General features: G+C 36.8%; 2 protein-coding genes across 2 annotated transcripts; one reads left to right on the forward strand and one right to left on the reverse strand.

Annotated features, from left to right (window-relative positions):
• Positions 1–1,155: 1,155 nt before the first annotated feature.
• LOC113051503 (fin bud initiation factor) lies at positions 1,156–3,426 on the reverse strand. Its single transcript, XM_026215331.1, has one exon. The coding sequence runs from the start codon at positions 3,103–3,105 to the stop codon at positions 2,479–2,481; it is 627 nt and encodes a 208-aa protein (XP_026071116.1). The 5' UTR covers positions 3,106–3,426; the 3' UTR covers positions 1,156–2,478.
• Positions 3,427–20,694: 17,268 nt separating this feature from the next.
• Positions 20,695–25,318, forward strand: LOC113051504 (mucin-15-like). Its single transcript, XM_026215332.1, has 4 exons — positions 20,695–20,966; positions 22,601–23,270; positions 24,292–24,462; positions 24,606–25,318. Exons 2-4 carry the CDS (start codon positions 22,616–22,618, stop codon positions 24,725–24,727), a joined length of 948 nt encoding a protein of 315 aa, XP_026071117.1. The 5' UTR covers positions 20,695–20,966; positions 22,601–22,615; the 3' UTR covers positions 24,728–25,318.
• The last annotated feature ends 124 nt before the right edge of the window (positions 25,319–25,442 follow it).

Consider the following 25,442-nt stretch of genomic DNA (forward strand, 5'->3'; position numbering starts at 1 on the left):
GTGCAGCTTTGCTCGACTACTGTCTGTTTGTATCTACATTTTATTGCAGTTGTCATGTGGACATACTACAGTTTCCAAGGCCTACATTGCATACTATTTTAAAAATATATGAATTATTAATTATATATCACTTAAAATAAATACAAATAGTACAGTATGAAGTAGACCTGTGTCTATGACAGACAGTTTATTAGATAAATAGGTTTATATTTATGTATTTAGCAGATGTTTTTATCCAAAGGGACTTACAGTGCATTCAGGCTATAATATATTTTTTTAACCTAACATGTTTTCCGTAATGATAATTAATAAATAACTAATATATTTATTCACTTTTTAAAATATGTATTTATTCATTATATAGTAATAATAATAATAATAATCAGCCAATTATTATTATAAACTTTATGTATAAATATGCTGTATATAGTTCTGGGGTTTCCCCTTTTCAAAAAAAAAAAAAAAAAAAGATTATTTCCCCCACCCTTTTTTCCCCATCTCTTTTGTTTTTGAGGAGGACTCCCGCTGTGTCGGGGAGGTTGGTGTCCTGTAACAGCTGTTTCAGTGTTTTAACATGAAACAAAGTGACACCTGCATACTTTAACAGCACTGCACCAACCTATGTATATGAATGAATTTATCACAAAGTAGTTTTATGCCAATTCATAATGTGTCATCTCAATATAATTCTTTTAATGGACAAATTCAAAGTTTTGAGTCCTCTGAATAGCTTTGACATCAGTGTTGGAATTATATAGACAGCTTTAAATTAAACTCAATGAATTTTGTGATCCAAATTACATGTGCACTAATTTGAGATACAAACCAAAATACATAATTCACTGACAATCTTCCTTCTCCAGTGAGCTTTTCATCATCCAGTCAGTGAGTTGAACTCAAGATCCAGTTCAGTCCAATTTGTGAATTCATCATTTAGTGAATCAGATCAACCATCTCAAAAAAATTATTTGTTTAACAATTTGTTTATATATATTACGAAAAAAGTAATACAGTTTTTCAAACAACATTTAAGGCTGAGTAAATGATGAATGAGTTTTCATTTTTATTTTGAACTATAACTTTAAATCTTTCTTGGTGTGTTATGTTTTAAAACAATGCAGTTCTCACACACACACAAACTATCTTGAAGATTTTTATTACAAAAAAGGAATATACACAATGTATATCTCAGAAATGGAGCTACACATAGAATGCTTCAAGTCCAATAATCCTGCCTGCAGTCATCTTGGTTTGTCTGGAATATGTCATCCCGATGGTCCTTTTCCCATTACTTCCCAGAGGATTACAGTAAAACTTAATGCAACATGTACAGTCTCAAAAAATGAATAAAAATACACTTTTTTCAAAAAAATATAAACACTCACAGTTTAATATTTTAAACGCTCAAAAAATATATAGAGATTTCTCAGGGCACACAAAATGTAATTACATGTACAAATAAGAGCAAATGTGTTTTTATTCCTCTGAGTGTATCATAGAAATCAATAATAATAACATTTATGTTTTTAGTTTGTTAATACCATTATCTTTTAGAGGATTGTCAGGCTGAATGCTTAAACACTATTCCAAGTACATGCTCTTATATAACCTAAGTATGAATATGACAGCTAACATTTGTACAATGAAAACTATATTTAACCAACATTAATTTTCTCTGAAACATTCAAGTAATGCCAATGCAAATTAGCAAATGTTTCTTCGAATATACCCTATATCAATATCCGAGAAAATGGTGAAAAACTCAACCCCGACTCTAACTCAGTGTTTTGTATGTCTCCTCTGTGAGGTAAAGACTCTACATGGTTAAACTGAGATTCCAGTCATATTACCATAAGCTGCAAGTGTCATTAATGACTGGAACTCAGTGGCAGTAATATTTCCAAGTTCATAGTATTTAATGGCTGTCCATCATTTGTTTGCTGCTATTAAGTGAATACTGGCTTTCATTTATTGCACAGAATAGCTACATCACTTTTGCCAAGTAGCTACGGAGAAATAACATGTAGTCCCTCAAAATAAGTAGTACATTCACTAGTACTTATTTTAGTAGGCCTACCTATTTTAAATAGTGATTAATATATTTTAAGTATTTTCTGCTACTCACTTTGGTGAAAGTGACAAGAAACAATCGCAAATATTTCCCTATTTTCTTTTTTCAGTGAATTCTATAGGGATCAATGTTTCAGACATTAACAAATCACTTCTGACTAGTAAGCCTATGTGTTCCAAATTTTTGTCAAATTAAATCAGGACAGTTGGGATAGTTATTAGTAACTTTAGCTGAATTGTTTAATGTTTATATAAACGGAAAAATATAATCATGTGTGGAATTAGCTACTAAAAACAAGTACAAGTAAATCACAACTTATTTTGAAGGAATTAATGTTAAAATGCTTTCCCATACAGACGGACTGAGATTTGAATGCAGCAGCCTACTGAAGGCAGACAAACAGTCCTCTACAGCTTCATGTACTCGTTCTTCAGGCGGCTCAGCCGGGTCCCGTGACTCCGGATGATGAGCGACAGCAGCTCGTGCTTGTCCTTCAGTCCCAGCGAGATGTCCAGCGTCTCTTTCAGCGCGTCGCGCGTGTGCACGATCATGTTGAGGAAGTCGTCGCTGATCTTGTGCTCCTCTTTCAGCTCGTTTTCCTGGCTCTGTTTGAATTTCACCTCCAGCTCCAGAAGAGACTTCTCGGAGTTAGAAAACGCCTCGCCGATCTGGGTCGTCTCCCGTCTCAGGTATTTCCCGTAGCTGTCCTCTCCGTCCAGGTCGAAGGAGATGCTCTTCCCGACGCCCTCCAGCACCCGCGCCGCGTCCTCGATGTGCCGCTTGATGATGATAAAATCGTCCCGGATCACCGAGTCCTGGTCCTCGTCCAAGGTGCACTTGCGATTGTCCATCATTTTGAACAGCATCTGACATTGCTCGGGATCGTCGTTTTCTTCGTAGTTGCCGTCCGGCACGAAATAATGATGAAAGGTGCCGTTGGACATCTCCGGGTAAAGGGGTCCCGGAAAGAAAGTCCCTCCGACACGAGACGAGACCAGACAGGCTATCAGTAGGAACAGAGGGGAAGCCATCATACTCAGGACCCCACCTCTGCCTAATCACAGTCAACTGTACCTTCAGCTCTGCTGTTCAAACTTTAGACAAGCTGTCCTGCTCCAGCCCCACGCATGTCCAGAGCGTCACGAACACACAGAATCGTCCGCGGTTTGAGACTGCAGTTTTCCTGTCCGCTTTCCGTCCTGTGTTTTTGGCTGAATCAACAGGAGTGAGCCACTAGACCCTCACCGCGTCCTTCCTTGTGTCTGTTTCAACATCTGGAGGGTTCAGACTCTGCGCTAGGTTTAGATGATAATACCCCGCTCAGACTCTCAAATTACAAGCCCGTCACTCCTTCACTTAAAAGGCAGCACATGCACATCACTGCCAGCATACATTACAGGGGTTGACATTAAAAGTCCGCGAGTTCTCACGAGCTCCTGAAAGCTACAAAACACACATTAGGAGTTGGCTGGACGTTAGACAAAGTGGTGCCAAAATTACTGCTGTGTTAAGATCATTGCACTTATTAAAACAAATTCGATCTAACCCCGACTCATAAAAATATTAAACATTACAGTAGATGATAAAGTATGAAACCTATGTTAACCTAAATAAAGACAAATAAATTATACGTATTATTAAAAAATGATTAAATATTTTTATATATTGTGGAGAATTTACATTTTGTATGTAGGCTGCTCTATATTTATTATAAACAACGGTTTTAGCAGCACTAAAACACTCACATTAGAGAGTAGAGGCAGAACAGTGTCCAGATTTTTGTGTTCAAGCCAGGAGAAAAAAGAAGTGCAACACTGCCACAAAAATGCTTAAAAATTAATAGACAGAAATCGGATCCTTTTTCACTGCAAAAAAAAAATAAAAATAAAAAAAAATTGGAAGAAGTTAAGCCAATACATTTTTAAAACCACACAGTTTATGAAACCTTGAAAAAAAAAAAAAATTAATGAGCGGAGCATTCTCTGTGGTCAACAAACTCTCAGATTCGGCATCCATGGGGACTCTCAACATTACTTCATATCCTCAGGTAATAATGAGAGGCCAGTAAGTGTCTAAACCCAGGGAATAATAGTGAGGTGTCTCGAGCAATCAGCGTTTGCTTTCTCTCCACAGCTTTCATTACTCTGGCCATTATCTTGCTGCATATGTCCTGGGGGGTGGTTTTCTTCGAGTCGTGTGAGCGTCAGAGATGGTGGGCTCTTGGAGCGGTGGTCCTCAGTCATCTGTATCATGTGTAGTAAGTGAACACACGTCGTGCTGCAATGCAGAGGTTCCCAAATTGTTTTATTTATTTTGTCAGCTGAAAATCTTTGAAACTATATATATATATATATATATATATATATATATATATATATATATATATATATATAATATATATGTTTATTAATATTATTATTATTATATTGTTTTAACTTTATTTACAAAAATTAAGATTTTAATATATTGCTGTTTTAAATTACAATTTCATATATATATATATATATATATATATATATATATATATATATATATATATATATATATATATATATATATATATAACTGAAATTATTAAGACAAATGATTAAAAACGTACGTTTCTTTGCTGAGTTGTAAATAAACTTATTATACAATTATTATTGTGACAATAAACATTAATTATGTGAATATTTTGTATTTTAGTTTACATTGTCCATTTATCATTCACTGCCCAGCAGCATCTATAAATGCTTGTATCTTTATATTTTTCTCTTTTTTGCAATGCCACACACTTTGTCTCAGTTAAATACTAAAAATAAACTTATAAGATCTGAAAGCCAAGAAAGTCAGCATCCTCACTTGAGACAATAGCAGACACTGCAGATCACCACCCTGCATTCTTCTCTCTTCAGTTTGTCTTGGAGGTGTGTCTGACAGGCCTCTGAAAAGAGGGTACTCTCTTTATACTGGAGGTCTTGATTCTCAGAGACAGGTCTCTCAGCTCCATATGCCGATTACCTAAAGAGGATAGCTGAGTGATGACGAAAGGTCCTGACAGAGTGTGAGAGAGAGCAGAAGCTGCTCTGCTTTGGCATCAGGATGTGCTACTTTCCTGTGAGGGCCCCTGTAGAGACAGTCAGAGGGTGAACAGCAGTGAGCTCACACTTATATACTCTCTCCACGTTTAGAAAGCCCCAGGCATTAATGAACCACACATTTCAAGAAAACCAAAAGACAAACATTTTGTGGAACTGTCACAAAACAGTGATGTCATATATGATGGATGAAGATGGATTCTCCAAACCTCTCCAGAACTTGAATCACAGAGGATCACATCAGAGCTTCGGCCATGGAAAGCCACGTTTGCTTGGCCTTGTTGGATTAATAACCGTCTTCCATCATTTTTACAGACACTGTACAGACACTCTTTCATTTCACCATATGGCTCTTAAGAAAACACATGTACCCACACACTAACAGACACACCCCACACAACACAAACCTTTCAAGACACTCACATGTGTTTTTTTTTTACAACAACAATTCTGGCAAATATTCTCTCAGTCTGGTATTTGTCTGTGAGTATGAGATAATAGGGAATACAATAGTGATGTATCTTTATTACAGTATGGATGTGGTCCCTGCTATCTCATTGATACAGTGATGAAGGCCCTGTAAAATAATAGCTATCCTTCAAACTCCAGTAAAAATCTGCACAGATGCAAAGCAGAACATGGGATAGAGTGGAGAAAGACAGGGAGAAAATCAGATTCTCTTGTTTTCCACTGCACTTGCAGTTGTTCCACTAGAATCTATTCTGTATAGAGTGCTTTAATTCTATGGTCTTCAGTACCTCTTCTAAGATGCCCTGTACCCCTTTAAACCTGGCTCCCCCAATGTTCCTCCTACGATATCCACTACAAGGGGGCCGGCTCTCTCTCTCTCTCTCCACACTTAACCGTCTCTTAAACGCAGAGGATGGAATGATGCCAGCTCATGGAGGTCTTCCCCTACTGTGGCCCTGGTAATGATCTTAATAACAGTGGTCTATAGGTAATGTTAACTTCCTCGTATTTTTCATAGAAAGTTTAAATTTAACAGTTTAATCTTGCATAAAATGATCATACGGCCCATGACTGAGAATCATGTAGTGAGTTGCACACCTCTGGAAGATTTTTCATTCAAAGGATGCATCATAAATACTATTGAAGTTGATCCTTGGGCGGGCGTCTGAATCAAAGTTGTGAATGAAAGCTGCACACAGTTCTTTGTGGTTAGACTGAATTTGTGCCATCAGCTTGGCAAGGATAAAATGGGCACTGACCTAAATGCCATGAACCCTGTGCGAACTGGAACTCCAGGACAGTTCTAATCTTTTGAGGGAAGAATTATGGGAGAACAATTGTTTTATAATGAATCCATGACATTTTCTGCAGGGCAATAAGACTCAATTACTGAAGCTTTTGAGCAAGATGCTCATAAAAGACACAGATGCTGGAGGAACATGACCAGTGGGGCTAGTTTATTTTTATAGCACTTTTCACGATGCAAATCATTGCCAAGCAGTTTTACAGAAAATTAAAGTCTCTACATCATATTTAGTAATCGCTTATCAGTGGTGACTATCTCAAGTTGATTTCCATATGGCAGAAATATATGGTAAAAATCACATTGCAAACCTGACTTTCATTCTCAAATGGAGAATTGCTGAACAAACTGTTTAAAATTATGATGAATGATGACTGAAACTTTTAAGCTTCAAAAAGGCCACAAAAGCACAGAGAATATGTAATAAAAGCATTTAATATAGCTCATGTTCTTCTATATTCATATAATGCTGTGTGTGAAGAACAGACTGAAATTTGAGTTGTTATTCATTGATTATCTTCGTCTCCTGTAAGCCGTTAACTGTTGTGACCAGAGTCAGTGAGTTGAATTTGTGAATGAATTATTCAGACTTGTTTTGTGAACTGAATCAACTGAAAAAAAATGCTTTCTACAGCTTGAAATTCGGTCTGTTTCTCACACAACCCTGACTCGTGGCTTCAGAAGACTAGGAATACAGCACATATGGACTACTTGTATAAAACCTTTTTGAAGTTTGGAAAAGATCTTAATAGTTACTGGGGTGGAAACGCAAATGATGAGGTCCAGATGACAATATGTGAGGCCACCAAATGTTAAAAAGCTATCACTGTCCCAGTCTGAGTCGAATGTAACAATAAACAGGTGCACTCATTTACAAGGATTACAACTGATTAGGTTAGACAAGCATGAACACTTACAAATCTCTTTTGGTTATGAGCTCCCTGATGCGTCAGAAGGTCAGTGAAGACTTTGGTCCCTTTAAGTTCTTCCTTTATCACACACACATCATGTTCCACGAAATCAGTCCAATAGTGACATAACACCAGATTTCCTGATATCTGCTCTACTGTCCAGTTCTATAAACCCATGGACTTAAAAAAACACCCCTCATGAAGCAATTCTAGGAGCCATGTTGATACTTGGAAGAAAGCATAGTTACATAGCCAGACATGAATCAGTTAATCTACTCAAGGGACTACAGGAAAGTTGTCCAGAATTATGATTGCTTAAAATGTCCTGGGAGAAGAATGTTCATGAAACCTAGTGACAGAAAACAGGCGCACTTGACTGTGTTTGTATAGCTACTGAATTACGCTCAGCAGAAATTATATATCTGTATCTATAACCTGCCATTATAGATAAAAATCTGCCTCACAATGCATACAGGTCCCCATCAATCAGACAGTATGACGGAGGGAGGGATGGAACACGGAGTAAACCTCCTCAGGGAGAATCGAAGGAATTGGAGTTGTTTGTTGAAGAAGTGCTGAGGAGATTTTTCCAGCTGTTTTGTGGTCAACTGCTTTCCTGACAACCCCTTTATTCATTTATACATTTTCCATATGGAAAAATTTTGAGACAGATGTATATACACGCACATAACAGTCCTGCAGTTACCCTTTTTTCTTAAGAATCTTTCAAGAAAGAGAGAATCTGAACTCTAACTGGCCCAGGATTTACTCAGGTCATCTAGGTCAGATGTTGAATGTGTTCAGTGTATGCAAAAGTATTTGAAATGCCAGATCAGAATTAATATTTACACTGAAATGAGTCAAATAATCAGTGCCAGTTGTAATAGGTGCTTCTTTATATGTTAGGCTTCCTCGTCTTCTACTCATCAGTCTTTCCTGGCATAACTTCGTGAAACTCTTCTCCTTTTGTGTACTCACAGTATCCACATAGCACAAAACAGCCTACATAGTGGGGGGAATTTTCTCTTCCATTATTAAGAGTTTGAGAGCATCAGCCTCCAGTTAAGCTATATGCCAAAATGATTATGCTATGATTATTCCCCACTGATCTCAAATGGAAACAAAACTTCTGCAGTGGGCAAGAATGGCTCACATTGCCTGATTTCCGAACAAGAAACAGGTAAACAATAAAATAAAAAAATTAAACAAATGCACCCCTTTCCTGTTGAGTGATCTGAATTCCCAAAGTGCTTGTACATATCAGTGAAAACAGAGAATGTTTATGTTTAGAAAGAACCACTGGCTCTAATGAGCTACACATGTGGATTTGGACGAATTGCTCTATGCGGGTACTCTTTTTTTCCCCACATTCATTAATCCATGATGATTTATTGGATTGCATGTAAGAAGTCAGCGAAACTTCCAAAACACATGTATATGGTTCCTTTAGTTTCCTCCTCTCTGCCTGACATGTTGTGCAGACACAAGTAGGCCTACAATAAACCAGAGCAAAATAAAAATGCTCTGTGGTGGCTTAATCTTTGCCTGCTCCAAATACTCTGTAAAGACTCAATGCCGCATTTGTATACAAGCATACTAAGAATATGCCTTTATTAATTGTATATTTATATTAATTGTATATTTGCAAAGCTCACAACAGATGCGTACGCACATACAAGTGTTTTTACCTGCATTCCATGAGAATCCGGTTTATTTTAAATGAGGGCACACTACTAGTATAAATACAGAACGCACAAACCTCGTGATATCAACGCTTGAGAGCACACGCTGCATGATTGATTGAGTCCAGTGAAGTGTGTTCTATTCTCAAAACCAAGTAAAACACAAAAAATTTTATAGGCCTAGACTACTCGTGATTGTATGGTACAGTATTGTTCAAAATAATAGCAGTACAATGTGACTAACCAGAATAATCAAGGTTTTTCGTATATTTTTTTATTGCTACGTGGCAAACAAGTTACCAGTAGGTTCAGTAGATTCTCAGAAAACAAATGAGACCCAGCATTCATGATATGCACGCTCTTAAGGCTGTGCAATTGGGCAATTAGTTGAATTAGTTGAAAGGGGTGTGTTCAAAAAAATAGCAGTGTGGCATTCAATCACTGAGGTCATCAATTTTGTGAAGAAACAGGTGTGAATCAGGTGGCCCCTATTTAAGGATGAAGCCAACACTTGTTGAACATGCATTTGAAAGCTGAGGAAAATGGGTCGTTCAAGACATTGTTCAGAAGAACAGCGTACTTTGATTAAAAAGTTGATTAGAGAGGGGAAAACCTATAAAGAGGTGCAAAAAATGATAGGCTGTTCAGCTAAAATGATCTCCAATGCCTTAAAATGGAGAGCAAAACCAGAGAGACGTGGAAGAAAACGGAAGACAACCATCAAAATGGATAGAAGAATAACCAGAATGGCAAAGGCTCAGCCAATGATCACCTCCAGGATGATCAAAGACAGTCTGGAGTTACCTGTAAGTACTGTGACAGTTAGAAGACGTCTGTGTGAAGCTAATCTATTTTCAAGAATCCCCCGCAAAGTCCCTCTGTTAAAAAAAAGGCATGTGCAGAAGAGGTTACAATTTGCCAAAGAACACATCAACTGGCCTAAAGAGAAATGGAGGAACATTTTGTGGACTGATGAGAGTAAAATTGTTCTTTTTGGGTCCAAGGGCCACAGGCAGTTTGTGAGACGACCCCCAAACTCTGAATTCAAGCCACAGTACACAGTGAAGACAGTGAAGCATGGAGGTGCAAGCATCATGATATGGGCATGTTTCTCCTACTATGGTGTTGGGCCTATTTATCGCATACCAGGGATCATGGATCAGTTTGCATATGTTAAAATACTTGAAGAGGTCATGTTGCCCTATGCTGAAGAGGACATGCCCTTGAAATGGTTGTTTCAACAAGACAATGACCCAAAACACACTAGTAAACGGGCAAAGTCTTGGTTCCAAACCAACAAAATTAATGTTATGGAGTGGCCAGCCCAATCTCCAGACCTTAATCCAATTGAGAACTTGTGGGGTGATATCAAAAATGCTGTTTCTGAAGCAATACCAAGAAATGTGAATGAATTGTGGAATGTTGTTAAAGAATCATGGAGTGGAATAACAGCTGAGAGGTGCCACAAGTTGGTTGACTCCATGCCACACAGATGTCAAGCAGTTTTAAAAAACTGTGGTCATACAACTAAATATTAGTTTAGTGATTCACAGGATTGCTAAATCCCAGAAAAAAAAAATGTTTGTACAAAATAGTTTTGAGTTTGTACAGTCAAAGGTAGACACTGCTATTTTTTTGAACACACCCCTTTCAACTAATTCAACTAATTGCCCAATTGCACAGCCTTAAGAGCGTGCATATCATGAATGCTGGGTCTTGTTTGTTTTCTGACAATCTACTGAACCTACTGGTAACTTGTTTGCCACGTAGCAATAAAAAATATACTAAAAACCTTGATTATTCTGGTTAGTCACATTGTACTGCTATTATTTTGAACAATACTGTAATTATGTATAAATAATTTATACTTTTAATAATTTACTTTTGTATCTTGTTACTATTGTATGTTACATAGTTATTCAATTTCTAATAATAGGTAAAATGTCAGTTGGTTCCAAATTATATCTTACATTTTGTATTAAGTGTTAATACAGTGTTTCCTAAGATAATTATTTGTTTGTTTGTTTGTCAATGTAAGAGTTCTTCCCCTCTCAGGCGATGCATTGCATTACCAGTGTTGCACCTTATGTTAAATCAACCTAAGTACTAAATGGGTTGTTCTGGCTTATATTTCTTTTTAAAGCTTCCCTGTAAATACTTTAGTGTTTGTGTAGGATTAAACTAAGTGGCTGTGCAGGTTTTTGAGTTATTACTCAGTGAGGAGCACAGCAGGAGTAGCAGCCAAAGACTGCAGTCATATGTACACTGGGTCTGCAGGCAGACACAGGGGGATTCTGTACATATACTGCTCTGTCATAATGAGTGGAAAAAAATCAGTGCTCAGAAACAGTCCGGTGAAAGACTGAGAGACAGAGAGAAACGCCTTGTTCCCTGTCAACCAGTCTAAAATGTACCATTTCAAAAAATAAGAAATCAACGAGCAATAAAGGTGAAACTGGCAGAAAGAAGAGGAAGAAAAATGAGAGAGACAGAGCAACATCTACCAACACAAATATGGATAAGACTCTAAATGATGCTCTGTCTGGCAGAAAGGACATTTTCTGTGTTTTTGTACACAAGAGGGCTCTCTATGCTCTGTGTTTAATTCATCACTCTGGACTATAAAAAAGGAGGAAAATTAATGTAGCATTTCACAGCAAATGCTCTTGTTTAACCTACTGAATTAATATACATTTCTATTTAATAGCATTTATGAGATTTTACCATAATGTTGTATTGTTTTTATTTATTTATTTTGTATTCAATTAATAAATGCTTACTATTTTTTAAGGTATACTGATGGCGTCACATCATAAATTATGTGGATGTTGCCCAGTTACTACAATGTAATAGTTCACACCTATTTTAGTCCTATAAAAGATTTGGCACCAGTAGTGTCTTATTATCCAAATAGTGATCATTGTCACACTACGCAGCCGGAAGGAACACAGAGACGAGGATAACTGAAATGAGGAGTTAATCCAACAGGGAGAACAGGGAGAACAGGAGAAAGACACACATGTAGGACTGTTAGACCAAACAAAATTGAACTGAAAGGACATTGCTTATAAAGACAGGTTAACAAGGGAACTAAGGAGACACACCTGGGAACTAATCAACAACCAAGGAGAGACAGAAACTGGGTCAATGGGGAATAAACACATACAGACAAGTCCATAGTTCTGACAATCATGCATCTGCAATTGTATTTGTAGAGAGAGAGCAAGCACCAAAGACAAATGTGTGAGAAAGAATAAGGAAGTAAAAAGAGCTCTGAAAGAAAACACAGAGGGTAAGATAAATTAGACAGAACATTTCAAAACACTTTCTTTCAATGATAATGGATTTCTGTAGTGAATAACAAAAAAAAATATGTTGAAGCCTGATATGTTTATCAGGATTCCTTGTTTTTGCCAGGAAACTGATATGTTCTATTAAAAAGATTCCTAACGCATAAAATATTATGTGGCCGGAGCTTTGAAGTATGGTCTGTGGTGATATGCGGAGTCTAATTAAGTGTTGTAACAGAGAGCACAAATCACTCATGTATCATGATATATGATACAGTATCATGACATTTCAAAAATATTTTCTCAGCTGCTTGCTCTAACTGACAATATGAGCTCACCATTTGCACAACGATTTGCACTTCACCCAGAATATATCATATAAGTGCTTTAAAGCAGAGTTTTATGTTTTATGAAAGGCCATTTAATGCAACATGCTGTTAAGAGGGATATAAGTTTTGAGTCACGCTGGATCCATTCAAGGATCTCCTGCTGACCATAACAGTTACACATTACAGAGTGTTTAAAAGTGGCAAATAATGACAAGTACATTTTTTAACTGGCATGGGCACATAGAGCCATTGGTCTCTACAAGGCATGTTAAACACCATCATACTGTTCATAAAAGAAGGATGAAGGCTAGAGAAGAAGAGTGAAAGAGCACATACATAAACACACTTAAGTTTTCATTATAACTGAGTGTTGCTGCAAAAAAAGGTGTGCAAAATATTCAAACAGTGGAAATGTTTAGAGCGTCTCGGGCCTTATTTAAAGCAGGGAGGAGGATCACACATGCTTTCCATATGCAGTAAGTGTTGGGAGCACTGAAGCAGTTGGAAGAGACCCACACTGGGCCAACAGTGGACCTACACTAGGCTTTCTCTGGTGCAGTAATGGTTGGAGCATGCTCAACGGGAATAGCTGCGGCAGTGTTAGACCTCCCCGCATCTGCCAGGAATGCTGCGGCAGAAGCAGTTCTGTCTCACTACTTCTGAGCTCCATAAATGCCTTCATTGTGCCCAAGACACTTCCAGAGTCAGGCGGATCACGCCACACCATGTCCTTCCACACTGTGACAGAAAATAGCTCATCATAAGAAGTTGATGAAATAACAGCTAATCTTTATAAAATGTTTATCTGGGGCTGGTCAATTAAGTTCTCAGGAAAATTAGGCTTAGTGTCTAGTGGAATGATCATTTTGAGATGTAAATATGAGAATGTAACGAGAAAAAAAAAAACTGCCCTTTTAAGTACATTTTTTGAAAAGTATATTGATGTATAACTTGCACTAAACACTATATCTATTACGCATCTATTACTGGCAAGCTCCGTCGATACATGAAGGCCATGACTCTAGGTTGGGGTACAATATCGTTCCCTGTGCTTGAGAGAGGAGGTCTCTCTTCAGCGGGATAATCCACAGAGGGCCTGTTAGCATCTCCACCAGTTCTAGGAACCACGGCTGGTTGGGCCATTTCAGTGCGTCACAAAACCCACAGTGACCCCGCTGCTAAAAACAATAGAAAACATCACAGAAATTGTAATAATTAAAAACCATTACAAACATTACAAAACATCAACTTTTAACCATTAAAACCATTAAATAATGGTTTCCTATAGTGTGTTTTGGGACATACATTAGGATTTAGTAGCTTTAACAAAAGCCGTGAATTGAAGGTGACCAATTACCAGTAGAGACCAACAGGCACCATTACAGTTTCCATTAAAACCAAAACAATTATCACTATAACCAGAAAAACTATTACAAATAATGTGATAATTTCAATTGTTTTTTAAACCAAGGATTGGAATAAAACTTTAAAACTTTAAATCTACATAAAAAGAGTAGAATGCAAAATGTGTATGACAATGATAAACATAAACTTAGAATCTAGAAACCTGAAACAACAATGTTTTTTTTTTTTTTTTTGAGTATTCATATGTCTCTCTCTGTGTGTCATGTTAATCAGACTAATCACCATATAGCCTACTTCATTAGCTCAATTTTTTTACTCTCTAGCTCTCAAATGTAACCCATTGTAGAATTGCTGCTGTCTGTTTATGAATAAATGGAATATTCATGCAAGACAATCCAGAGTGATAAATAGCAGTGGACACTCGGAGCTGGGATTTTACTATTGTGCTATAGGCTACATGCTGTGTATGGTGGGCAAAGGTAATCTGATGTAACTGTTCACTTTTTTTCCTTTTAGCTTCTACTAACCGCTTTCATCTTGACGTCTTTTGCTTGCCATTATGAGCCAACACTCCTTCGCATCAGTTTTGGTCTTTTATCAGGGTTGCCAGGTTTTCAAAAAAAAAAAAAACGCCCAATCAGTACTCAAAACTAGCCCAAAATTAGTGCCCCCTTTTGTTGGCCATCAACATCACTTAATCTGACATTTCTCCAGAATGGCCAACTTCTCCATCTCTGACCATGTCCAAAGTCTGGTCTGCCATCGCATATGGCTCCTCAGCCCGTGCTCGATGTATCCGTCGAACACTCTTTCCCCTGATCACCTGGCCAATAGGAACAGCCCGGCGATACAGAGTCAAATCTCACCAAGGGGTCAGCGCATCCAAGCAGTCGTGCGCCACACTGTGACACAATGTGCCTGTCTGTCAAGTTGAGTGTAAAGTCTGTGCTTGTCTCTGAGAACGTTTAGGATGTGCATTCCACTCTGCTTCAGAAGATAGAGAACTGCATCCAGGTAATCACACTCGCTCAGTCCATCTCACTCTCATACAACTCAAATGTATGTGATACAGTGAACTTGAAATACAGTAAAACAATACGTTTTCAATGAAGCAACTCAATGTTCTTTTGTTACTTGTTCTAAATTGATTCTAATTTTTGAAATTAGTAATAAAGGCTGGGGCTCATGTGTTAAACTGCCAACTTGAGATTTGATTACCTACAGCACTCAGCTTATAGGTTATCTACAGAGCAGATTACTTACAGACATATTCATTATTTAAAGAACATGTTGGTCTTTAGTTTCATGACTCAGTGCTTATTCATTATACTGTAGTGTGTCAAACGGGGTGGACCCCTGTGAGCTGTGACTACACCAGATTTTGGTTCAAATCTGTTCAACCAAGCTGAGTTTTTCATTCCTCCCAAATGGATTAGGAGGGAAAGTGCCATGGTCATTCTGGGCTTTTAAAATTATCTGTCACATTTAATAAAATACAGCTGACAGTGAGTTTTTCTTTTCACTTGTAGTCCTGTATTTTTTGCCACTGTGCTTTATAAAAAAAAAATAAAAAAAAAACGTAACAGTACATTGCACATGATGGCATGTTCCCTAAACAATGTAGCTGGCTAAATTTTTATGATTTATATTGGATTTTTTCCACCAATAAAATAAAATATAATAATAAAAAAGAGAAAAAAAAGAAAACAAAAGAACCACTGTTGTGCTCTCACAGAAGGATGTCAATCTTGTGAATAATGGCATAAAATAAAAATAAAATTATCTCAAGGGGTCACACTTTTTCACTGATTTACAGTTGACAATGATTACTGAAACAGATATGTGTTTCTGTAAGTGCAGTGATACAAAAGCCAACTGTTTCTTTTTCTTTTTCTTTTTTGCAACAGATATTGCACTTTACCAAACCGATTGCAAATCCACATAGTGAATGATCATCAGTATTGTAGTTGTAATCCAACTAAGAATTTAATTTGCATAGTCATCGTACACAATCTGCACTAAAAGTCTGCAGATTAACATATACGTGCATTAAGGCATTGAGACAGAATGATGGATAAAGGGTTTAATTAAATAAATATGGAATAGACAAACACACACACAAAATTGGCCCAGCATTTAAAACCCATTGTGAATTATAGAAAAAAAAAATTGTTGATAAATCACCATAATTTTAAATAAGTGTCAAGGATTAGTGCAATATTAAGTTTTATGTTACTGCCTGTGTGTATCATTGTGTGTGTGTGAGTGAGTGTGTAGAGTCTACATTGATAGAAACCACAGATACATGTAGATGTGTTTTTATGAATAAGTGTTTTAAGGGTTCGATTGACAAAAAATATCTCAAAAGAAGGTTTTATGATTATCTTACATTCCCTTTTTTCAAGTCTTCAAACAAGCCACTTTCGGCCTCCTCATGGCATCAATCAGCAGTGAAACATAAGTGAAGCAGGATGCTGAGCTCATGTCTGAGGAAAGTCTCTCTTTTATTACCTCTCTGTATTTCCTCCAAATCTGAAAGCGTTTAAGGTCGGGATTCTCTTTGTCTATTTCTTCTCTCTCTCTCTCTCTCTCTCTCTCTCTCACACACACACACACACACACGGATGTACCCAGGAGGTGAACAATTCTTAGGAAAAGAGTAGCTCTAAGCCCTGACCTTATTCTGAGTCACTCACCAGATACCCTTAAATGTTTGCACAATTTGTTGTGTTCTAAGTCTTTTCTGAAACCATCTCCATGTGTTCACCATACCTAAGGTCAATATCGCTGCCAGAACAATTGTTTGTTTGTTATGTGAGTCTGGTCAGCACTTTATCTATTCAGCTTGACTGTGAAAATAGTCTTCTCATCAGACCAAATGCACCAGCATTAATGTCACAAAAATGATCAGATCTCTAAGCATCTGTGATGTTCTTTGGTGCACAAAATGTCTACGGGAAAAGAAAGCCTCCTACTGTGAACCATGTACTTTTTACTGAGGAAATTAATCGTGATCCTGCATTTAAGATGGTCTTTGACTGGGAAGTTAAGCTCCACTCCCACATTTTTCCAGGGTTTATGTAATACTGCGATAAACGGAAAAGCATCTGCTGAAAAGTTAGAAAAAATGGGGGATGAAAAAAAATCTGTAGGAGAGGGGGAGGGGGGGTCTTGAAGGAGAAGTCTGTGGTCATTGAGTTGGGATTCTGCGGGTTGGACAGGAAGATTTCAGCTGTAATATACCTTTACATATCATTGTAATTCGTTTTGCCTTTAATCATATTTGGAAACTGAAAGTGTATTTTGTTCCATTTGAGACTTTACAGGTTAACTGAGCTTATTGTTACATGTTACAACCCCATAAATATTGTAGTCTTTCTGTAGCTTTTTAAACTCTCCACTAAGATAGAGTAGGCCTATCTAGTCACACATATTGAAAATATGTTCCAGTCATTTCATTCAGATGGAGACATGAGGCTCTATCTGGACTATAACTGTTTTCATTGTCAGAGCAAAAACAGGCAAAATAGCTGGCAACGTTGTGTCTAAAAGCTAAGTTACTCAATATTACCATGTTTATTGAACAGTTGTATAAAGCCACCATCACTCTTGTAATTTTGATGTTGTTTGAAATATCAAGATAATGGACGTGATTGGTGAACAAGTCTTTTTTTTTTTTTTTTTTTTATCTGCTTTTGTTGTATGGAACAGACCAGGGTCAGAACTTATATCCTGTTATGTTGGATAGCAAAAAAGAAGGTCATAAGGGTTTGGGATGAGGGTCACCCTCTCCAGACCAGCAGTGTTATTGTTAACTAAAGCTAAATCTATTACAATTCAATTTTGTTTATTGATATAGACTTGTCACAGAAAGAATGTTACAAATTAAATGAGACTGTTTGGTTGGGTCACTAACATCAACACACATGCTTCTCTAAAGCCAGAAATATATTAAAACACATTCTGGCCCTCACTTTAGATAACTGTAAGATATACCACAAAGAGATCAGTCAACTGTGAACATAATTTAACGAAACATTCATCTGATGCTTAAAAAATATTGCTTTGTCTAAAAGACTCATTTAAAGCATTTTCTTTTGGCTTACATGAATACCATAAAATGTTGGATGAAAATTTCTGCTGAACCATTATAAACCTTAAGGGAATGAACTGGCTTTGTTGTGATCAAAATAGTTTGGCTTGCTTTTCCGTGTATAATAAATCATCACTAGAGGAATCTTGTAATGTCCAGCTGCTAATCAGATTTAATCTAGTATTGTAATCATTCACATTTGACACTGCACAAGTCTGTTACCTCCCCATTCATCAGGTTCCCCAGGTCAAATGCAGTTAACAGCTCCCCCATCAGGTCTTAAGCTACAGTAGGCCCCAAATTAAATGTTAAAACATACAAACATAAGCTTTCGCTGGTATAAATCTTTCCTTGATTAAGTATTTGACCTTGTCTTCTAGTATGCTGTCATACATGCCAATGATCACTTCACATTTAATTCAGCTTTCCATAAATTTCCAGTGTGTGTTTTTTTGTAAAGTTGGAACTTGACAGCTACAGTGTGCTGTAACTTTATGATGTGAAACCCTGTAGTTTTATAGTCTGGCCTGTGGGTGCCAGGCTTTTGTTCTCCAGTTTCATTTTATTCATTTGATCAGGAACCTTCCGCAAGCAAAGTTTTCCAATGCCCATGTAAAGTGGACAGAAGTTGCCTAATTTAAAGGGTCTAGAAAACCAATAAAGTATATGTGAAGTTGGTTGCTCCTTCTAAAAGAAAATTTCTAAATGAAAACAGCCCACATTGAAAGTCCCTGCCAGGGTTTCTCCTTTTGCCATGGTTATTGCCCATAACTTTTTATTAATAACCATATTTCTAAGTGTGCGATAATTATGTTAAATATAATAGCTGCAATTTTATCTCGAATGACTTGAAGTTACATTTTCAGCAAATGTAATTTGTTTGGTTGTACTATTCCTTTAAACATTTAACATAATTTCCACTGATTTATTTCTTATTTTGAGGACGTTGAAGATATCAATGAAGATGTTTATTGCAGTAAAGCTGTGACAATGTATATGTAATGCCTTGGGTTCAATGGAGACGGAATGAACCCCAAACATCCAAAACTCCACCCTTTTATACAGTTAAAGTTTATACCCGTAATGTAAAAGAAGTTCCTCCTGTCATAACAGCTGTGGTCTGTATGTTAATGAAGTTGAGACAGCCCATTGTCTGAGTTGGTACTCTGTGTCCCACACACATTCCACAGTCATTCACTGAGGATGTGATCATTACAAATGGTGCTGAAACAATGTACCTGTTGACTTTCTTCTTCTCCATAATAATTAAGCCATTTATTGTGAAGTGGAATCTGAGTCAGGACAGTCTGTAGTTTCTTACAAAGGGATAGTTAATATGCATTTAAAGGTGGGCAAAAATGTTTTTATTTATTCAACTGCTCAAAGAAAAAAAAAAAAAAAAGCCTAAGCTGGTTTGGTGGTATAGTCAGTATCTCAGCCTGGTCTGGCCAGCTTTAAACAATTTGAGTTGTTCTTTTAAACAATTGTTATATCACACTAATAATGAAAATGTGTTACAAATGTTGTCAGAGCTTATAGTTCACCCAAAAATTACAATTCTATCATTAATTACTCATCATCATGTCCATCCAAACCCGTAAGACCTTTGTTGATCTTCAGAATACAAATTAAGATATTTTGATGAAATCTGAGAGCTTTCTGACCCTGCATAGACAACAGCTCAACTGACACATTATATTATATTGTATATTACATAAATATTTTTTCTTTTTTTATGGATGTTCTATATTATCATTTCTTTTCTGCTAAAATACAATTTACAAAACTTTTTTTTTTTTTTTGTCTTTACAAAAAGATAATTTTCAACAAGCTTCAAATTATGCAGCTGTAATGTATCTATAATTTCGTAAACACAGTTTCTGGAAAAATGATATAACATGCCTAACATTACCATCCTAACAGCAGGCCAGCGCTATTGTTGATCCTCAGTACAGTATGTCCAATTGTTGGAACTGAGAATAAATATAGATAATTGGGGAAAACTCTACCTTTGGTAGTATCTTTAATATACCAGTGATTTTGCTGGCTTGATAAGTGTAAATTACAACAAAAATAAGTAGCAACTGAAATATGTGTTACTTTTAATGTAAGAACAATCATGTTACTGCTCCCTACAGAATAGAAAGAGTTATAAAACACTTTGCCCTCTGCTGGGCCACTGTGAGAACAGCAAGTCATCTGGCCAGTTTTCCCATATTTGTGTTTTTCACAGTTCATTTAAATTAAAACCCATGATTAACCATTGAAAACATACCATAACTATCCCTTATGAAGAGGCATACATTTTTCAGCATCCCAGTAATGACACTGTTAAAATGCAACCTATGAGCCCACTATGACAAAAGACAGCCTTATGATGCACATGGTCACCGGTCATGTACAAACAGAATGTGTCTTTTGTTACTAATGTTGAAAAGATATGGGGCAGAGGAAAGCAGATCTGAGCAACCTGTGCGTTGCCATGGACACAGGTCACTGGGAGGCCCAGTGTGTTAGAGGCTCCTCCCTTCAGGGATTTTCAGTTGTTCTAAGACTTCAAAACCTACATCCAGGATAAACCTGTGTACACCGATGAGGTATGACTGACGTATGTATGGAGACTGACGTTGAATTTCAGTCGTTTATTCAGCTGACGCACATCAGTGCTTTATTTGCTTCTTTGCATCCAGGAAGTTTGATGCTGAGGTGTGGTTTACAGGTGCAAATTCAGGAAAGGCCTGTTCCCGGGTAGCCACAAGCGAGACAGATCCCTCCCCTTGCCTCTTGTGTCTGGATGCACACTCTCTGAACTCTCAAACCATTTGACTTCAACCTACCTCGATCATCTCACCCGAGTCCTAGCAGCAGCACTCAGGTAGGTTTATATCAGTTAAAGATAAACACAGTTTAGATTTTTAATACATAGAAGCCTATTGAGGTTTGTTGTACTGCTTTAAAATTCATCTGACCTAGTTTGGTGTAAAATGGAGAATAGGCATTAGATATCAGTGCGGTATGAATGCTATTGAAATTGAGATCCAATGAAGGAAGTCATTATGATTGCAAATAATAAATGACCTTTAGGATGAATGACAAACAGTGTCAACATTCCTATTAATAGAGTAATACCTGATAATTCTTGGTAAAATTAGACATGGTAGAAAGAGATTTTCTGGAGATACGGATGAACTGTCTAATAAACAATGAACCAAAAATGTATTCCTTAAACAAACCTTTGGAATATATATTTTATTATAGCCTAACCACACACAGTTCTTCTCATTACATTGCATTATTGACTTCATATGACGGCTGTATCATAAGAAATGCCACATACTTAGTATTTGGAAACCAGTTTTGGCACATTTTAAGATTATTAATAGCATATTTTGCTTCAAGATGTTGTAAGGAGGGAGAGAGAATTGTCTATTTTATTTTTTTCAAATATGCAAATTGACTTCATGTTACATCAGAGTTATGCCAGCAGACATACATATAAACTATAATAATAATAATAATAATAACTGACAAATATATAATTCATAAATTGACCGTAAAATAAAGAACAACATAATGTTATAATAATTATTTGTAAAATTATATTAAATATTTGTAAATAATAAAAATAATTACACCACTAGAAAACAGCGTCTGATTCCGTTATGACATGCTAGATTAAATGTTCGATAAACTAAATACTAAAACAGGATTATAATATGGAGCCCAAATACTTTTTCTCCCTCAAACACTTTCATTTCTGTAACATTGTCACTGTTTCATTGTAGTGTTGTTGGTGGCCGGCAATATTAGATGATAACAGATAAACTGGCCAAACAGGAATAACTGTGGAGTGGCGATACGTTGGAAATAGTTACTCAGTTAGTCATGTTAAGTGTTGGGTGAGTCTGTTCAACAACACATCAATATAAAATAAAGATACCAATAACTGACACCATCATGCCACATCTATGTCTCATCAAAGCTTAATATTTAAGTATTTATACAAGTATTTGTATAACAGTGGTTTGTTTTTTGTGTACAGTTTTTTCTATTTTACACAGAACGTGCATCTAAATATAGTTTGGGTGTGAACATTGTTTACCATACACAGAATACAGAATATGGCTTACCTCCTGCTATTGTAGTTTAGTGACATGGTTGAATGGTATACATTACAGCTGCAACAAGAGGGCTTAGATTCACTTCAGTGAAAAGGAGTCATGGGAGTGGAACAAATGGCTGCTAAACAGAGGTTTCTGAGAAATAAAGACTGAAGAACACTTTGATTTTGTAGCGAGAGACATCATAGGTTTTGCTTCCCACAAATGTTGATTAATTTTGATTGATGCCAGCATTCATAACAACAATGTCTATGTATGTAAAATAATTTGTTACATTTAAAATAGTGGATTTAATTTTTGTTTTGCAATTTTTTTCGTCTTTTGGCATCGTTTATATTTTCTGTGATATGCACACTCCACAAACAGGTAACATGCCTTATTTCGGCAGGTAGAGGAGCCAAACATGAAACTGCCTCTGGGCATCACACTTGCACTCTTCTTGATACTTCAGGCGTTCCAACAGGCATCCACCCAGAAACCTGAGGACTGGGAAAGATATAATGGGACTACAGGCACAGAAGGAGAGCAGAATTCCACAAAGTTGGATCAGATGCCTGAGCAGTCCGTTGCTGACACAGAGGAAGCTAGTTCTGACGGTCCCATTTCTACAGCACCACCTCCTGTGACTGCACTTAATACAAGTTCTGAGCACTTAAATACATCAGCACAATCCAACGAAACACTGACACAGGACACCGCCACGAATACCTCCACACCAGAGCCAGAACACACAGATGAATCTACTCTTAATGACACATATACCAGTCCACATCCTGAGACTACCACAACAGAGAGCAGCCATAATGAAACGGGTTCTGGATATTTTCCCTCAGATGATGTACCCAGCAGCAGCACTACTAAGAGTCCGACCACCACAAGAAAAGACGAAAGCGTCCAGAACGAAACTACAGTGGGTCCAACTCAAACACCAGCACACAGAAGTACAACGGCAGCAATTCGACCGACCGTCTCTGAGAACGTCACGACTCCTGCCCTGCCAGAAAGTGAGGAGACGAACCAGACCGACCCTACTGACACCAGAGAGAATTCTGAAAGAGGTTAGAATCTAAATCTAATTAGTTCTGTCATTAGGTTTTCGTTATTTAAGTACCATACTGTTTAAAAGTTTAAGGTCAGTAAATTTTTTTAGGCAGCACAGCTGTTTTCATTTTTGATAATTATATATAAAAGTGTTTCTTTAGTACCAAATCAGCAAATTAGAAAGATTTCTGAAGGATCATGTGACACTGAAAATTCAGCTTTGCCATCATAACTTACATTTTCAAGTACATTCAAATAATTATAAATATTTCACAGTACTACAATGTCTTGCTGTATTATTGTTTAAATGAAAGCAGCCTGGATGAGTATAAGAGATGTCTTGCAGACCCCCAAACGTTTGGACAGTGGACATGATGAAATCGTAATCAAAAAGTATTTAGCTGAAATAGAATGCTCACTCCAAATCTGTGACACTGATAGTGATTTGACCTATTATAAGCATTATTTCACCTCAGCACAAAGATCACACAAATCTTTTTATTTCATCCCTCGAGCTAACCCTCATTCTTGGCTTCTCAGTTCAGTCATAAAAGACATATTTGCTGCTGTTCCTCGGCGCTGGGTTGGATTTCAGGCTTTGTTTGTCCTCTGCTCTGGGCCAGAGTGTCTAGTTACTGACACCTCACCTTCCCTCACAATAAGAGTGGTGTTCACCCTGCATATATTGGGAGGGGCTCCTTTCAAGGTCAGGGGTGGACCAATGTGACACACAACACCTGACATTGCTGGAGAACAAATTATATGATCTTTTTAGTGAATGTAACTCCAATCAATCTGTGTCCAAACAGCATTATGAACTGTATATATTTAAATATTCAGAATTATTTTAATATATATCTATATTTTGTGGTTTTGACCTGATTAAGTATACTAATAAATTGGAAACTGGCTTGCTTTAAAAAAGTTATTTAATAATTAGAAAGGACCTCGGATAGTGTTGGTCTGATTTGATTCATGACGCTAATTTGGTCAAGTGTTGCTTCGTTGTTACAATAAACATTAAATATGTCTTCACAGGTTTATCTTCAGATGTTACTGAAAGCAGGAAAGGGCAGGCATGGACTGTTGTCCTAGTCATTGGGATTATAGTGGGGGTCTTGGCCTTGGGAGCATTTATCATCATGAATCGAAGAAACAAAAGAGACTTCTCACACAGAAAACTTGAGGAAGAGATGTCACCTGATCCAGGTAATATAAAACTAACCGGTCATTATTTGCATGACTTTGAACCAAGATCCATTTGAATACATGTGAGGGCATGTGAATATAACACCGAATCATTTTTCCCTGTGATACTCTTATTCATATTGTTTTGTCTCATCTTTTCAAAGTTCTCCGATTGGATAACAGTGAGCCACTCGACCTGAAGTTTGAGGGATTTGGTTACAACAATCCAGGACTACAAGGGGACAACATCCAGATGGCCAACTTTCCACAGGGACATTCAAAATGAGAACAAATCTGTGATGCCATAGACATTTTTTTTATGTTGCAGCACCCATGTGAAGACAAAAGAATGTAATTAAGAAATTATAGTCATTTTTGCCAACTCAATCATTAGGCAATTTTGCATAACTGAACAATAATAAAAAAAATCTATAATACTAATAATAAAAATTTTTATTTTATTTTTAGTAGTGTCTTTTGTTTGAATCTGAAAGAAAAGAATGTTTCTATACTGGGCACTTTTTGTTGGAACTGTAAAGTGTTGGATTGTATGTCTGCTTCTATCTAATTGTTCAACAAGATTGTTTACATGTCAATTCATGTAACATGTCAAAACCCATATATGCAAAATGGTGGAAATTATCAGCATCATGACACAGCTTCACATGCACAACAGTTTTGGTCTAGAAGATCAAGATTATATCACTGGGATACATCTATTGGCTTTTTGCCTCATTGAATTTTCAGACACAGGTCTTTCGTATGAGCCTATAATATTTGAAGATTTTTTTTAGTTTGCAAAAGCTTTAAACTGAATAGAGAATAAACATTTCAGTAGGTTCTCACATTATTATAAATAATAAAATGATAAAATAAGGCTTGTCTCCATGTCTGATTATTATACAAACAAGGTATTATTAAAGAGATAGTTCAACCAAAAATGAAAATTCTGTCATCATTTACTCACCCTCATGTCGTTCCAAACCTGTATGAGTTGCTTT

Source organism: Carassius auratus, chromosome 32 (genome assembly GCF_003368295.1).
Source record: "Carassius auratus strain Wakin chromosome 32, ASM336829v1, whole genome shotgun sequence".
NCBI lineage: Eukaryota > Metazoa > Chordata > Actinopteri > Cypriniformes > Cyprinidae > Carassius > Carassius auratus.

What these genes read in the sequence shown, in the direction of transcription:
- LOC113051503 (XM_026215331.1), bottom strand. Translation starts at nt 3,105, where the DNA reads ATGATGGCTTCCCCTCTGTTCCTACTGATAGCCTGTCTGGTCTCGTCT.
- LOC113051504 (XM_026215332.1), top strand. Translation starts at nt 22,616, where the DNA reads ATGAAACTGCCTCTGGGCATCACACTTGCACTCTTCTTGATACTTCAG. An exon ending in CAGAGAGAATTCTGAAAGAG is followed by an intron (nt 23,271 to 24,291) that starts GTTAGAATCTAA and finishes ATGTCTTCACAG; the next exon opens with GTTTATCTTCAGATGTTACT. An exon ending in AGAGATGTCACCTGATCCAG is followed by an intron (nt 24,463 to 24,605) that starts GTAATATAAAAC and finishes ATCTTTTCAAAG; the next exon opens with TTCTCCGATTGGATAACAGT.